This window comes from Mobula hypostoma, chromosome 3 (genome assembly GCF_963921235.1).
Source record: "Mobula hypostoma chromosome 3, sMobHyp1.1, whole genome shotgun sequence".
Lineage (NCBI taxonomy): Eukaryota > Metazoa > Chordata > Chondrichthyes > Myliobatiformes > Myliobatidae > Mobula > Mobula hypostoma.
The window spans coordinates 36056127-36074091 of record NC_086099.1 but is presented as its reverse complement, the minus strand read 5'-3'; the positions used below and the strand labels follow the sequence as shown (position 1 = coordinate 36074091).

General features: G+C 37.7%; 1 protein-coding gene across 4 annotated transcripts in view; it reads right to left on the bottom strand.

Annotated features, from left to right (window-relative positions):
* The window catches only part of rusc2 (RUN and SH3 domain containing 2), a 119887-nt gene that overhangs the window by 66249 nt on the left and 35673 nt on the right, over positions 1-17965 (bottom strand). For 3 of the 4 annotated variants that reach the window (XM_063042892.1, XM_063042894.1, XM_063042895.1), the window contains exon 2: positions 3113-5117. In XM_063042892.1, coding sequence (XP_062898962.1) covers positions 3113-5027 — 1915 coding nt within the window. In that variant the 5' untranslated portion in view covers positions 5028-5117. Of the gene's footprint in view, positions 1-3112; positions 5118-17033; positions 17168-17965 lie in introns of those variants that run through there. The other variant, XM_063042893.1, reaches the window with a different exon arrangement.

The window sequence follows — 17965 nt, the reverse complement described above, 5'->3', positions numbered from 1 at the left end:
TGGAGTTACAGGCTGAGTGCTGGAAAATGGGGGAATATAGTTTGGTACATGGTGGAATAGTATAGACAGATAATATGTACCTGGCAACCTGGCAGCAGGGACAAACACAATAGTGGTTGTTACCCTAGGGTTCTCTAGGATTCTGAAAGAGGTAGTGTTAGAGATTGTGGTGGCATTAGAAATGATCTTTCAAAAACCATTGGACTCTGGCATGATACCACAGGACTGGAAAATTGAAAATGTTACTCCACTCTAAAAGAGGAGGAAAGCAGCAGAAAGGAGATTATAGAGCAGTTAGCCCAATCTCAGTGGTTGGGAGGATGTTACAGTCAATTGTTAAGGATGAGGTGATGGAGTACTTGGTGACACAGTCATAGTACAAAGTCAACATGGTTACCTTCAGGGAAAATCCTGCCTGATGAACCTGCTGGAATTCTTTGATGAGATTACAAGTAGGATAGATAAAGGGGATGTAGTGGATGTTGTATATTTGGACTTTCAGATGGCCTTTGACAAGGTGCCAAACATGAGGCTGCTTACCAAGTTAAGACCCCATGGTATTACAGGAAAGTTACTAACATGGTTAGATCATTGGCTGATTGGTAGGAGGCAGTGGGTGGGAATAAAAGCATCCTTTTCTGCTTGGCTGCTAGTGACTTGTGGTATTCCACAGGGGTCGGTGTTGGGACCACTTCTTTTTATGCTGTATATAAATGATTCAGATGATGAAATAGATGGCTTTGTTGCCAAGTTTGAAGATACCAAGATTGGTGGAGGGGCAGGTAGTGTGGAGGAAACAGGTAGGATGCAGAAGGACTTAAGACAGATTAGGAGAATGGGGAAGGAAGTGGCAAATGAAATACAATTTTGGAAAATGCATGTCATGCATTTTAGTAGTAGAAATAAATGTGCGGACGATTTTCTAAACATGGAGAAAATACAGGAATCTGAGATGCAGAGGGACTTGGGAGTTCTTGTGCAGAACACCCTTAAGGTTAACTTGCAGGCTGAGGCAGTGGTGAGGAATACAAATGCCATGTTAGCATTCATTTCAAGAGCTCTAGAATACAAGAGCAAGGATGTGATGCTGAGACTATATAAGGCACTGGTGAGGCCTCACCTTGAGTACTGTGAACAGTTTTGGGCCCCTCATCTTAGAAAAGTTGTGCTGGCATTGGAGAGGGTCCAGAGGTGGTTCACAAGTTGATTCCAGGAATGAAAGGGCTATCATACAAGGAATGCTGGATGGCTCTGGGTCTGTACTCATTGGAATTCAGAAGGATGAAGGGGGATCTCATTGAAAACTTTTGAATGTTGAAAGGCCTAGACAAAGTAAATGTGGGAAATATGTTTTCCATGGTGGGAGAGTCTAGGACAAGAGGGCACCCTCAGGATAGAGAGGTGCCCATTTAAAACTGTGATGTGGAGAAATTTCTTGAGCCAAAGGGTGGTGAATTTGTAGAATTTGTTGCCACGTGCATCTGTGGAGGTCAGGTCGTTGGGTGTATTTAAGGCAGAGATTGATAGGTTCTTGATTGGACATAGTATCAAAGGTTACAGGGAGAAGGCCGGGAACTGGGGTTGAGGAGGTGATAGAAAAAAAGGTTCAGCCATGATTGAATGGTGGAGCAGACTCAACGGCCAGATGGTCTAATTCTGTTCCTATGTCTTATGGTCTTACGTTCTTATGGTTACAGTTCTAGGTTTTCACACAAAATACCATATATGTCATAATATAATTTACCATCTGATTGACACCTCTTAAGAATATCACAAAACATTTAAGCAAGCTTAATTGCTGGTGACAGAATGTCCGTTACCTGATTATTCTGTATATCTGAATTGTTATACAGGAAAAAAAGCTCAACATCAAGCAATAACTAAACAATCTTGTGGTTACTGATCAATTGATAAGCTATGGAACAAATATGTGCCATCCCTATACAATCTATTTTCACTACTGTGATGTTATGCAATTCCACCCATGTCTTAGCTCAGTGATTGCTGAAGCCTTCATCCTCACCATAATCACATCCAGATGTGATTATTCTAAGCCTTCAATTTTAAATTCTAATCTTAATTTCAAAAGACACTGCTTTCATATTAACTAAATTTTCTATCTCCATATCTTTAAAAATATTTCTTAAGGTTTTCACTTTCAGCCAACCATTTACTCACAACGTTGAAATTTTTTTTATTTCAGCTTATCAATTCCTCCTGCTCTAATGAAGGTATATTGAACTGCTATATAAATTCTAGATTTTATTGAATAATTTGTAAAATTAATTGTATTTTTTTCTTCAGACTGGCAGGTAAACAGCTCCATTCCATATTGCCCCAGAAGGTGGTCCTTGAACTGTGGTTGTAGCATAGTGCAACAGAGTGGCTTCACAAGGAAATTGTGATATGAGAATTAAGTCAAATATATGCCAATACCAGGCTTCTTTCCTTCAGGCCAGCAGGAATCTTGTTGTGGTTTTCATATATATTTAAGCATTTTATTTCCAGATTTTCTTAGACTACATGTAAAATTGCTAAACTGGTCACATTTCATCAAGTTTTCTGGTTTATTTGTCAAGTAACACAAATACTTCATTGTGAAAAAGGGTAGAGAGTTAAATTCATAGTCAGAATACAGCTGGAAGAACCACCCAGCTGTACTCTGACTGTAAATTCTGGAATTTCTTTAGGCAGAGAGTGGTGAATCTGTGGAATTTGTTGCTACTGGCAGCTGTGGAGGCCAGGTCATTGGATGTATTTAAGGCGTAGGTTGATAGATTCTTGATAAATCAGGGTATGAAAGATTACAGGGAGAAGGCAGAAGAAGAACGGAATTGAGGGGGAAATGGAACAGTCATGATCAAATGGTAGAGCAGACTCAATGGGCCAAATGGCCCAATTCTGCTCCTATATCTTATGGTCTAATAAATGAAGCTGTTTAAACACACCACACTCATGTTACAGCAGTAATTAAAACAACAAAGACTTTACTGAGAAATAACTTCTCTTAAATTAATACATATATTTAGTTATAACAGAAAAAATGACCAGAACTACAAAGTGATATTGTAAATGTCTATTAGACCAGTGAATAATTTATGTACCAGCTTACCTTCCACTTTAATTCTGCTGTCAAACGATGCCTCCCTCTCAATCTGTTGTTTATTAATTGGTTTCCTGGCATCTTCTCCATTGTAACATGGTCCACAATCTACCAGGTGAGCTCTCTCATGCCCATTTGAATTACTGTTTTTGTTGAAGTGATGGATAAATGGTGCATCACATGATGTTGTTAAATCCATTTTTGCAGTGGTTCTGCCAGGCATGCCATGGTAGTGGTCTTCTGAATAAGCAAACACATTATTTTCTTTCTGATTTTCCAGTATTGGAGAGAACTCTATTGATTCTCCACTAGATTTGAGTGGTGGAGAGTTTCCACTTTTTTTCCTGGTTCGAGCAATTTCAGCAAATGAAGTTACTCGTCTTGGTGGTGATCTCTGAGATGTACCTGTGTGACCATCACTCAGCTTGCCTGGGCAGCTATACATGCGTTCCAAGGATCCCAACCTGGCAGTCGGACTTTTATCCAAGCTGCGATCATAGCTCCTTGATCTCTGCCTACCAGAAGCATTTGAAGCTACATTCACGTACACTTGACCTTCTATAAGGTTTTCAGAAGATTCTGCTGCTGGTTTCTCGGAACAGCAATAATCCGTGTTATTCTTTGTATCTTCCGGCTGCTGAAAGAGGTAATATTCTGTAGGGTGACTAGGGCTTGTACTTTTAATGTGATCTTCTGAGCAGCTTGTTATTGATGATCCAACTGGGCTTGGTGTAGACTGAGATGATAGGTCACAAGTCACAAGCTTATAATAATTTTGTGTGGCAACAACTAGTCTTGCTTGACTTTGAAAACAAGCAGTCGTCTCTGAATTCTCAGAAGAACAGGGCACATTTTCACACGGTAGGTGGTAAGAATTGCAGTTGTCATCTACAGCAACTGAACACTGCTGACACAGACAGTTTTGCATGGCAGTATCCCCATTGTTCGTCTCACATGAATTCTTTGGCTCACTAGGTGAAGAATGCAGGTCCAAGTAGAACGCACCCATGTCTGAGTGACAACAATATGAAGATTCATGGGACATGTTACCTGAACTTAGATTGGACTTTGACTGGCTTTTCATTTTATTGTAGATGGCTGTAAAGTTGACCAAGACACCATCTGAACTGTTACATGAGGAATCACTATTATAGGTCATATGCTGATTATCTACTTCAGATTGATCTGAGAAGACACAACTTCTGCTTTGTTGCATATCTAAACTGGAGCAGCTGCATGTTCTGCTCTCCAGTAAATTTTGCTTCCTGAACATTTCATCTGGGCTGCTGCCCAGTCCTTCATTACAATCAAAGAATAAGGTTGATGTGCTTTCATTTGTACAGTTGCATATAGGTTGTTGTATTAAGTCACCTGATGCTGATCTTGATGTGATGGTGTTATCTGACTTCTTGCCATCACATGCATGAGTTTGTTCCTCTTCACCTTCAATAATTCCTTGCCCACTGGGTGGGCTCCACTGTTGTGTGCTGTTCTCAGCAGAATGAAGATGAAATGGCTGGTCATGCAGAACAAATGGTGGGTTACCGATGTTGCTATTCTGAGAATGAAAAGAACAATTATTGGAGCTCTCCTGATCATTGTTCTCATGATTTTTCAAAATTAATGAATTGTGCTGTTCGATTGCAGTGATTTCTTTTGAATTCAGTCGCCTTGCATCAGTTTCATGTGTTGTTCCAGGAGGTAAGCAAGAGGCCTGAATTAAGCTGCTGTACAATAATGTTTCCTTCTGAAGCAGGTCCCTCTCTGGCAGTGATGTAGTTCTTGTGATTCCCAGATCATTATGGTAGAAGGGGTTTGATCTTTTGCCTATGTTGCAGCATTGTCTGTCTGGGACTTGACAATGAACCAGGGGAATATGATGTACAATCAAAGTTTCTCCAGTCAGTTTGGGTGGGCTATCCATTATGTTTCAGGTCATCAGCCAAGTTGAGCAAATCATACAGCATCTCCAATGAACATATTGATAGTCTGCGACATACTGTAGTTCATAAACCTGGAAAACATAGGAGAAAACAAAAACATGGCTTTACAGTATTTGTTATATCAGGCAAATCCTAGCAACACTTCTGTGTACTTTTAGGATCAATTAGTGACTTAATACTTTAGACTATGTTAACCTATATCACGCTGTCTAGAACTATAAAACATGAGCAGAGCACACAAGCTGCATATCAAGGGGGTAAATTTAAAACCAATTATTTCAGTGAATGAGTGGATAATCGATAGATCAAGTATTATGCAGTAATAGGAGAAATAATTAGTATTGATCCATTCAGATGCAAACTAGATTGATCACTTTCCACGATAACATTATGGATTATTGGGAAAGTGGGGAGAGGAACTAAGCAGACTGGCCCTGCCCTCATTAGAGTTTGAGTGAATAAGAGATGATCTCTTTGAAACATACACAATCCTTATGAGACTGGGAAAGGAAATACAGAGATGAATCAATCTTTGAAATTCAATACCCAAGAGTAGCGTGGAGGCTCAGTTGTTGCAGTTGTTGGCTAGAAATTGATTTTTGGATATTAACAGAATCAAGGCATCTGGGATAAATACAGGAAAGTGGTCCAAAGGTAAAGGATAAGTACTGGACTAATTGATTGGCAGTGTAAGTGAAAGAAGCCAAACGGACTACCCTGCTTCAATTTCTTGTGTTTATTGTACATCTATAATTTGAGACATGACATGCAATAAATAAGGCAAGATTGGGTGGAGCAGGTGATTTGGACCCATGTGTTACAGTTTTACATCACTAAGATTTTTATTAAATCATTCTTTGGGCTTGATTGAAATGATTAGTCAACAAATCCATGTTACCATTTAAAAAGCCAGATGATAAATAAGCAAGAAGAATGTTGTTCTATTTGTTTAAATGAAAGGATGCTGGGCATAAAAAACCCTACCATGCTAATTTATTGGATGCTACTATTTTTTTAAAGATTAACTGCAAGACTCACTTGAGATATCTACAGATTAAAAGCAGTCAGGGGCATTACTGATTTAAAATAGATCAGCATTTTGCTGCTTTGTTCAGAATATATTTCTATTTTTAGCATCTCAAAATTTATTTTGGTTTTTCTGACTGTCTAGGATTTCTCTACATAACTGAAACTTTAGTGACCAAATTATATAAATCGGGAGCTATCAGTAACATTCCTACATATTATGTTCCTCAGAATGATATAAGATGCAGTCAGAGATAAGGACAACAAGGAGAAGGTCATGGGTGGCAGAGGAGCGGCTACAGGATTGACTCAAGTCAGTGGACTGGGCCGTGTTCAAGGACTCAAGAGGATCTGAATGAATTCACCACGGTTGTCACAAACTTTATAAAAACAGCTGTAGTCGAGTGTGTCTCCACAAACTCATTCATAGTCTACCTGCACAACAGGTCGACAACAGATGTCATGTCAGTGGCATTTCACTCAACCTTGGAACATCTGGACAGAAAAGATGCATACATCAGGATGCTCCTCATCGACCACAGCTTGGCATTCAATACCATCATCCGCTCAAAACTAATCAATAATCTCCACCACCTAGGCCTCAATACTTCCTTGTGCAACTGGATCCTCAATTTCCTCACTTGCAGACCCCAGTCAGTTCAAACTCAGCAACAGCATCTGCTCCACAATCTCCATCAACACAGGTGCACCACAAGGCTGTGTACTTAGCCCCATTCTCTACTCACTTCATATTTATGACTATGAGGATAAGCTCAGCTCCAATGCCATACTGTCGTGAGCCGAATCAAAGATGGTGAAATTGATGCCACAACAACCACCTATTACTCGATGTCAGCAAGATCAAGGAGCTGATTATTGACCAGGAGGAGGAGGAGGTCCATCAGCCAGTCCTCATTGGAGGATCAGAGGTGGAGGGAGTCAGCAACTTTAATTTCTTCAGTGTTATCATTTTAGAGGACCTGTCCTGGGCCCAATATGCAAGTGCCATTGCAAAGAAAGCACAGCAGCGCCTCTACTTTGTTAGGAGTTTGTGAAGATTTGGCATGACATCTAAAATTTTGACAAACTTTGATATATATACGTGATGGAGAGTATATTGACTGGTTGCATCACATTTTGGTATGGAAGTACCAATATCCTTGAATGGAAAATCATACAAAAATAGTGGGTCTGGCTCAGTCCATCATGGGTAAAGCCCATCCCATCACTGAGTACATCTACACAATGTATTGTTGCAGGAAAGCAGCATCCACTATCAGAGACCCCGACCACCAAGGCCATGCTCTCTTTTCATTGCTGCCATCAGGAACCTCAGGCTCACACTACCAGGTTCTAGAACAGCTATTACCCTTTAGCCATCAGGCTCCTGAACAACAGGGGATCACTTCACATGCATCATCCACAACTTATGGACTCATTCAAGGATTCTTCATCTCATGTTTCTGATATTATTTATTTATTATTTCTTTTTTTTCCTTTTCTACTTGCACAGTTTGTTGTTATTTGCATATTGATTGTTTGCCATCTTGTTGGGTACGGTCTTTCATTGATTCTATTATGTTTCTTGGATTTACTGTGTCATGTCAGAAAGAAAACAAAACTCAGGGTTGTATATGATGACATTTACATGCTTTGATAATAAATTTACTTTGAGGAATCAATTCCACTATTGATAATTTTACTTTCTCATGCTTGACACAGCATTGCACACTATTGCACATTGGTAAATTATTGTGTTTATTATTCTGTACTTTATTATTAGTTAATATTATTACTACATTTATTATTATTATTATTGCTAAGTATGTTTTTAAATGTAGCTGCTGTAACAAAATAATTTCCCACTTAGGTTCAAGAGAGTACTTATTATTATTAATAATGATTCTTAAATCACCGTAAGAAACCAAAAGAATTTAAAGACATATCTGCTTAGTGTACTACATCTCCATTCAAGAACATGGGAAAGAGAAAAGCAGTCAACCTTTGAGTTCTCACATACTCATTCTTGTGTATGAGTTTACTTGCAACACAGTAACAAAACATAGTGATGAGGCCAGTCTGACCATGGACTTTGGTCAGACTATGGACAAGAAACCACTCAGTAGTCTGATCTCCAAAAGGTTAGACCTGATGGGATCCAAGGTAAGTTGACAAACTAGACCCAAACTTGGCACAGTAAGAGGAAATGGATAACAATGCTGGAGAATTGCCTTTATTAGAGAAACCCTGTAACTAATGGTGTAACACAGGGAATAGGATCTCTGTTTATTGTCTACATTAATGAATTACATGCAGTGGCTATTTTATCAGGTATCTCATGTACGTAACAAAGTGGCCACTGAGTATACGTCTGTGGTCTTCTGCTGCTGGAGTACATCAGACTCAAGGTTTGACATATTGTGAATTCAGAGATACCCTTCTGCTTACTAACACACGTATTTCAGTTATTGTTGCCTTCCTGTCAGCTTGAACTCGTCTGACTATTCTCTTCTAACCTCTTTCATTAACAAGGCATTTTCGGCTACTAGATGCTTTTTTTTGCTTTTCACATTTCTGTAAATTCTACAGACTGCTGTCCATGAAAATCCCAGGACATCAGCAGTTTCTGAGATACTCAAACCACCCAACAGGCACCAACAATCATTTCACAGTCAAGTCAATCAGATCACATTTCTTTCCCATTCTGAGTTTGGGCTGAACAACAACTGAACCTCTTCACGTGATTGGCTGATTAGATATTTGCATTAATGAGGTACCCAGGTGTACCTAACAAAGTGGCCACTGAGTGTAGGTATGATTACAAATGACAGAGAAATTGTTGATGTGTCAATAGTGAGAATGATTATCTTAGGTTACAGAATAATATTGATCAGCTGGCAAATTGGGCAGAGCAATGGCAGATGAATCTTAACACCAATTAAGTGTGAACAGATGCATTTTGATAGAACTAATAAAAGGGGAGCATCTTCCCTGAATATCCCGTTGTGAATTGTGTGGATTTACCTAGCTCAATAACGTAAATATCAAACATTATCCGCTACATCACTGCATCTCATAAAACAGATTAATATTGGTGAGTGTTTGTTAAAATAAAATTACTGCTGCAAAGAAAAATATGGATATGACATTCTAGTGGTATCATAAACTGACAATTTCTCGATCTTTCAAATCTCCAAATTAAACAAGCACAATGATCCAGCACTCACCACCCTTGGAGTCAGAGAATTCCAGAGATTTGCTACCCTCTGGGAAAATACATTTCACACATTTCAGTTTTAAATTGCCCGCTTATTTTGTAGTTAGTAAATCCCCTTGTTCCTGACTCTACCACAAGTGAAAACATCTACCCTGTGAAGTCTGCTTAGGATCTCACGTTTGATAAAAGAATAACCTCTTATCTTTCCAAACTACAAGGAATACAGACCCAAATACTCTAGTCTCTCTTGACAGAGTTTTTCCTCCACCTACAGTGTAGTTGCAATGTGAAGTACACTGCCTGCACTAGATAAGCATTTCAATCACCAAGATGTAAAAGGAAATGGATCAAGTGGCTGTACAACAGCAATACAACTGCCAGCAACTCTTCTCGGTTTCAGTATTTATTCTTTGAGCATACCTCTGGATTCAGTAATATCCAAATATGGATAGGAGTGCTGAACATAAATTTAATTTTTTAATGCTCATAATCATGTCCAAATGGCTTCAATTCAACTTTCAGTTTTCTACAACCACCGTTGTTTATATATTGATCAATCTTCCAATTGTTTAGATGTCTTTCTGTGCAAAGAAGGAAAAAGTCAAATGAAAATATGGAAAATGAACTCTTTTCTATAAACTTGTAAGCATACAGAATAAACTGCATTTTGCAGCCAGGGTTCAAGACACACCCATTATATGTGTTCCAAGGTAAATGCATGTCACATTTAAAAATGACAATTTGTTCTGCATCAAGCAGTTTGATCCAACAAATAAAACCATAAGACATAGGAGCAGAATTAGGCCATTCAGCCCATTGAGCCTGCTCTGCCATCCGATTATAGCCGATTTATTATTTCTCTCAACACCATTCTCCTACCTTCTTCCCATATGTTCTACGTTCTATAACCTATGATGCCCTTTCAATTCAAGAATCTACTAACTTTCACTTTAAATATTCCCAATACCTTGACCTCCACAGCCATCTGTGGTAATGAACTCCACAGATTCAGCACCCTCTGGCAAAGAAATTCCTCCTCATCGCTGTTCTAAAGCAACATCCTTATATTCTGAGGCTGTGCCCTCTGTTCCCGGACTCCCTCATTATTGGAAACATCCTCTCAACTTCTACTTTATCTAGGCCTTTCTATATTCGATAGGTTTCAATGAAATCCTCACTCAAGTCTTCTAAACTTCAGCGAGTGTAGGCCCAGAGGCATCAAACACTCCTCAAGTTAACCCTTTCATTCCTGGGGTCATTCTCATGAACCTCCTCTGGACCCTCTCCAATGCCTGCAAATCCTTTCTTAGATAAGAGGCTCAAAACTGCTCACAATTGTCCAAAAATAGTCTGGCCATTGCCCTCAGTAATTTGTCCCATTTATTCTACTTTGGTTCTTTCAATGAGCAATCAATTCAGTTGGAAATTTTTTTCTAAGCATCTTCACCTAATTTTCTTCTGATAGCTTTTGAATCTGAATCCAGTACCTTGCCAAACAATTCATTCTAATCCTTTTTACTTGTGTAAAACATTCTCCAATTTCACTTCTGAATTTTTCCAGCATTTTTTTTGTTTTCATTTTAGGTTTCTAGCATCTGAAGTTCTTATCAGAAACAGGTTGTTTCTATATATCATCTAAACCCTCCATTGTTTGAATCATCATGAGGAGTATAGATCAGGTAAATGCAAGCAGACTAACGAACAGTATTACTGACTCACTTTAAAGGACAATTAAAAATCATCTACATGAAGTGGGATACAGTCATATTTTTCACACCCAATATAGGCAGATTTCCTTCCCTAGGGGATCATTAATGATTCTATTGGGATTGCATACTGCTCTTACTAATAATTTTTTTTTATTTCCTATGGTTTTTAAACTTATAATCTCTGAATTGTCAAAATGACATTTATATACATATTTAAAGGTATATTTGTGGATTATCCTTTCATTATACCATCAGTGAACATTGTTACAACAATAGATGCTCTGGATAATGAATGCAAACTTGAGTATCTCAGAAAGTCTAGCGCAAAAAGCAGGAGTAAAGCAAGGTAAACGAGCAGTAAGTAACCTGTTGGAGGAACACAGCAGATCAAGCAGCATCTGTGGGGCAAAAGGAATTGTCAATGTTACAGGTTCAAAACTTAAATCATGGTTATTTATGGAAACTGTAGTTGGTACCATGAAATGACAAATGATTATTTTTCTTCCTAGCAGTAATTCTATTCCAAAGAAAAGTCACCATATTTCATATGATGTGGCAAAGGAAAACAGTAATGGTAATATTCGATGTTTATGTTACTGAGTTAGGTAAATCAATATCTAATGAATTTCAGGTATTAATCTTTCAAAGGAACAGATTGGGAAATGCTAGAGAATAAAATTCATAATATCTACAGATACATATAGGAACCTATTTAAAATTCTAGCAGATCATTTATTGACAGCACCATTCCAGCCAGATCTCGTACTGTTCAAACATAGCCACTCTTTTCACTTGCCAAAGCCCAGTAGTTCAAATGGGGAATCCTGGATGAAGTATTTTTGTGATGGGCAATATTGGTAAGCCACTCAGCAGTCTTAAGATATACATATCATTAACATTGACCTGACATTAGCCTGGAGTTTGGGGGATTGTCCAACTCAGTAATGGGTTGATGAACAGGATTAGTTGTCTTTGGTGGATATATTTTGAGCATTTCTGACTTTAGGAGAAGTGAAATAGCTCAAAATTGGACAACATTTTTTTTTGAAAAGTGTTGCTTCTTCAGAAATTTTTATCTGCTTATGATAGACTGCTTGAACACAAGTATAATTTCAGACTACTTCTATCACATAGGAATTTGGAGAAACTAGTAATTAACTTTTATAGAATATGTGTTTAATTGCATAATGGTGCTGATGCTTTCTAATATTTCAACTAAGCTAAAAATGTTTTGCTCATGATTTTCATTTGTATTCAGTGTTTGAGGCTTCTCACTTAAGTGTCCAACAATAAAGCGCAAGCATTGATGGGTTCCAGTTGCCCTGATACCATTTCTCCATGACCTTGATGTCTTGGTGAAACCTTTCACTTTGCTCGTCAATGACAGTACCAAAATTTGCAGGGAAGATGACCAAACTGGAACGCAGAAAATGAATTTTTAGTAACATGCTGCACTTCATGGTTTTGTATGCTTGAAGCATGTTGTCAACCAGCTGCACATAGTTTGGTGCTCTGTGATTGCCAAGAAAATTTTCAACAACATCCTTGAGTGCCTTCCATGTGATTTTCTTCGGTCCCACTAGTTTTTCAAATTGCCTGTCACTCATGACCTGTTTGATTTGTGAACCAACAAAAATGCCTTCCTTAATTTTGGCACCAGTTATTCTGGGAAAAATCTGTCTCAAATATCAAAATCCTTCATGTAAGTGTATAGCCTTTCTAAAACCAGTCCTGCCATGCAGCATCCGCCCTGCCTAAGCATGCCCACACATGCCTGGACAAGATAGAAAACTTTTCAGCTTACATTGTGGGAAACATTTTAATTGACTTGAATTATGAATTGAAATAACAAATATAGGTGATTTCGTAAAAATAGTGCGTGATAAGGAAATTTCATGGTGATTTTCATGATCAGCAGCCCAAAATGCACGGGATACACCCAAAAGTATTCAGGAAGCAAAATCTTTGTTGTCCAGTGTTACCAACCATTTATTATTGTCATTGACACGTCATGAAATTTGTTGTTTTGCGGCAGCATTATAAAATAAACTGTAAACTACAATAAGAAAAAAGATATACATTAAATAAGTAGTTCAAAGAGAGCAAAAATAGTGAGGGGTATTTCATGGGTTCATTGTCCATTCAGAGATCTGATGCCGGAGGAGGGGAAGCTGTTCCTAATGCATTGATTGAGAGTCTTCAGGCTCCTGTATCTCCTCTCTGATAGTAGTTGCTAGCTGAGGATTCGTGTGCTGTTACGGGTCATCAAAACACAAGTGTAGTATTCTTTTGTAAACAAGGACTCGTGTCACTTTGTGCAGGATTTTAGCACAGCTCTCCAAACAGTACCAAAAAGTCGATGAGTCTTCTTACCATGGTAATAAATCTCATATTGAGGTAGGGGGGAGCTGGGGACAAATGAAAGGGAAGCAGGAAATGGTGTTGTGAGAAGCCAACTGGATGAAAGGTAAAGAACTTACCTAATACAAGGACCAATTTACATTGCTTGTGGATGACCTAGTTCTCAGAAGCAACCAGTGATGGTTGCCCTCAGGAAAACTTAATCCATGTTGGTCCATAATGCTTCAAGATGAGAAAGGGTGTTGTCTTCTATGACACAGTAATGCTTGTAAATGAACTTCCAGAGTAGAACCCAATTAGTCATTATTGCATTTCATTGAGGAAAAAAGTAATCTTCAGTTGTCTATTGTAGGAAACCGTAGCATTATATGGGGGTGAAATGAGAGAAGTGATGACTGAACTTGGAATAACAGAGAATGTAACAGATCTTTGAGTGGCATCACGTGATCGCATTGTAAATTGCAGGTCAGAAACGTGTAGATTGCTATATGCTGTAGTTTGGCTATGAAAGGCTTCATCCACTTTATACTCCCAAACTATGGCAGTACACATGTCTGTGTATAGTTAGCAGTCACATTGACCACATTCCACAATATCTGAAAACCTGGAATCGTATGGAGAAAATAGCTCCCGTTGAAGAACCTGTAACATCAAAGGTGTCACATTCCAAATAGAAAGCAAATGCCATAAAATGTTGTCAGTCAACCAATTCCAATTTTTTATTCTATTCATTAAGGCATGCCTGAGGTATAAATGTGCAAGGCCAGAATTAATGGCTTACAGTCTCAATGGCTTATGATTTTCTTTGTGCGTTAAAATGAATGGACGAAAAAGTAAAGGCTGGTGAATACTGTACAGAACATCCTACCAACTATATTTGGATTATTTTATATGGCTTTATATACAGTTTATGCCATAAATAAATACACAAAAATATTAAGTTGAAGATATTAACATATGATAAATGTGGACAAGAAGCCCTGATTATACTAAATATGCACACAAACCCTTAGGAGAATAAGAAATCACTCCCTAAATTGGATCCACTGCCCAATCTTATTCTAACAATAGCTAGTCAACATCACTTATGCTCAGTGAGATAACTTTCATATGTAACCAAGACCAGCATGCCAACTTGCTCATGCTCAAATTCTTCTTCAAGGAATTCAGTGTTTGCACAACTTGAATTGTAAAAAAATGAAATTAGATATCAAGTTATCACCTCCTTAGGCTAACCAACTTGCTTCATATGACAGAGGTAAAAGTAACTAATTCTTTAAATTACTGTATCACTGACTGTGATTATTGTGTCACTATATACATGATCCATATGTAAAGAATGCACTGACCACCTTCTTATCAGAAACCTGTTTCTGCTTACTTTCACTTTTGCAACATTAATTACATAAGGTGTTTTTTTTAAGAGACATTAGTTTTCTATATTACCCGAGTAAAAATACAGTATTTCAGCAGGACTGCAGTGAAATCCAGTCACAGTAATTTTTCAGCAGTGGAGCATGATCCCTAAATCTTCAGACTTCAAGGTAAAGGAAACAGCAATAAAGCTAACTGTGGCAATAAAGCCACTCCGTGCTTCCAAAGAACAAAGGACAACCCAAGATAAATGTATTGTGTATCTCATTCTATTTAGACAGTAGGATTGTCTCTTAGAGTGAGCTGTAATTATAATTGCCTTGATCAGGTCTGCTATTCCTACTGAACTGTACATGAAAATTAAGAGTAATGAGCAGTAACTCAGCTGCGTGATCAAATTCAGCAAAACTAAACATTACTATTCAAATACAAGTTTCATCTATCCAAAGCAAGACTTTCACATTGCTTAAACAATAAATGCTATGGTGAGCAATGCTAAAGAAATAGCAAGAAGCTTTAAATAAAATAGGCAAGATAATGCTGTCTGAATAGTCAGACAGGTGCAAACATAAGATCTGGTACCAGCCATAAATAAAATTTATATTTTGTGATTTGTACCCCTAAGCTTAAAACCAAACCACTTCACACAAAATTCATAAATAACCAATACGAGAAATTTATTTCAGAGACAAGAAGTCATTTAATTTGCTTTGAAAAACATGTATTTAATTGAAATAATAATCTCAACAAGACACCTGCTTTTACAAGCATAGCCGTCAAAATTCATGCTTCCATCCCCCACCATCAAGATATGGTTTTCAGCTGCTCTACCTTATCTGTGCTTATTTGCATCTGCCAAACTGACTAAATAATTATTTGTTGTCTTCCTTTCTCCTTTTCTGGGTTGGCCACTTTCATCACATGAGCTCTGTAAACATCTTGTAGGCAGCCAATGTTATAGTCTGAGTGATTAGAAAAACCACAGGTATGCTTTGTTCCAGAACAAAAGAAATCAAGATTCAAAACAGTACCTCACATACAAGACCCACAGTAAATCATAAGATACACAAGAATAGACACAAAGATGAGCTGCATAACATGCAATGACATGTGATAATACAAATATTGAAGAAATGAGCAGATTGAGAATTGAAAATAAATGGAAGCAGTTTTCTTTCAAACAGCTTGTGATTACTATTATAGTAAAAAGCAAAATATTTAATATGGTGATTTAAACACTGTTATAATCCACCATGACATTCAAAACAAATACAGAAATTTAATATAAAGAGATTCAATAGACAAATTACATAAGATCGTACAATTCAAGTCAACATGCAATTTATATATAATGTGTAGTTTATTTTCAAGAACATTCCAAATGACCTCATTATCACAGTCTCTGTCTATATATGACTTTATATGACTATATAGAGTCTCCATTACACTGGGTTCACTGCATTCTGCACACAAAGCACAAAACAGAAGCCCGAAACCTGAACTCATTCACTTCAAGGCAGTAATTTAAACTTAATAGATCTTTCTGGGTTTATAAAATGATTGAGATACTTGCTCGACCATCAAAAATGCTTGCCATTTTAAAATATACTCCACCCAGAAATGCAGTGTGGCACTTCAACACAAAACACAACGCGTCATTAATGGAGCATTAAATCACCATTCGTCATCTAATAACAGGCCAGAGCACAAGGATAAACCATTTCAGATTCCTCCTTGTAAATTAGTAGAAGAAAAACACAATGTTTACACCCCTTCCCCCATTTGCTTCCCATTACATGCAGCAGTAAGGACAGAAATAAAGAATGATATAATAGCAGCTGTCAGACATAGCAAGGGAGCTTTAAACAGAACATCTGAATTACTCACCAACTACACACAACCAGAATGACTTGTCATCCACTTAAATCTCCACATAAACATCTTATGCCTGTGTATCACAGCAGCCATGACAGCTCTATGGAGAACGAGCAATGATAACCATACAGCTCCCATAGGGGCTCCCATACAAAAATCCTCTGCATTACTAACCACAGTAAATACACAGAATAATATTCTGCATTATCGCAATAATATCATTGATTTTAACTGACTGAATAATTTACCACGGCAATTTAATCTGTATTGACACTCTTGCCAGCACCATCAAGTTATCAGAAAAAAGGCAGTGAGCAGAGGAAAAAAATATGCATCGAAAAGATGTGAGCTTAATCTCCACCCTACCAAGCCTTTTGTTCAAGATCTTCTCATCTTTCATCACTACATTTCACAGGCAAAATTACCTTTTGTTGTCTTGATAACCACCAGAACCACCAATTTTACGTTTACACTTATTACATAACCATACTATGGCAGAGCAGTTATTTATTTAATAGCAACTATAGCAATGCAGTGGACTGCGCAAACACAATGCCAGTGCTGCTGCTGCTGCTTGCTAGAATGATCCAACGTCATCACTTAACAGGCATGCCCAAAGCCTGCAACTGCAATCCCTGCCTGAGTCCTTGGAATACAATTGAGCTCAGAGTTTGAAAGATCAGACCGCAAACATGACAAAGGCTAGCTAAAACAAACTAACTAGTTTACCCTATAATTGGATATTATTATTCCAATACATAATAATGTGCACCATATTCAAAGACAACACTAATCTAAAAATATAATAGTTTGTTGATCAGCTAATTTACAACCATTTGTTTCATAGAACATAGAAATCTACAGCACATGACAGGCCCTTCGGCCCACATTGTTGTGCTGACCATGTAACCTATTCTAGAAACTGCCCAGAATTTCCCTACCACATAGCCATCTATTTTTCTAAGCTCCATGTACCTATCTAAGAATTTCTCCACTTGTAAATTGGCTTCATTTAGATCATGATATTTTATTGAATATATCAATGGTTGTCTAAATATTGTATTGTATACTTGATCCTGGCTTGAATAAACAAAATTGTGGATGTGTATCCAACAAAAATTGCTCTATGTAACATTATCCGGAAGCAATTATTTCCCTTGTTTATGATCAGCATTTTAGTCCCTTAATAATCTAATGGCCCTTCCTTCATAGATGACATTATTCAGAGTCAGAATTAGGTTTAATATCACCAGCGTATGTCATGAAATTTGTTAACATTGCTCTAGCAGTACAATGCAATACCTGATAATAAAAAACACTGAATTACAGTGTGTGTGTGTATGTGTGTGTGTATATA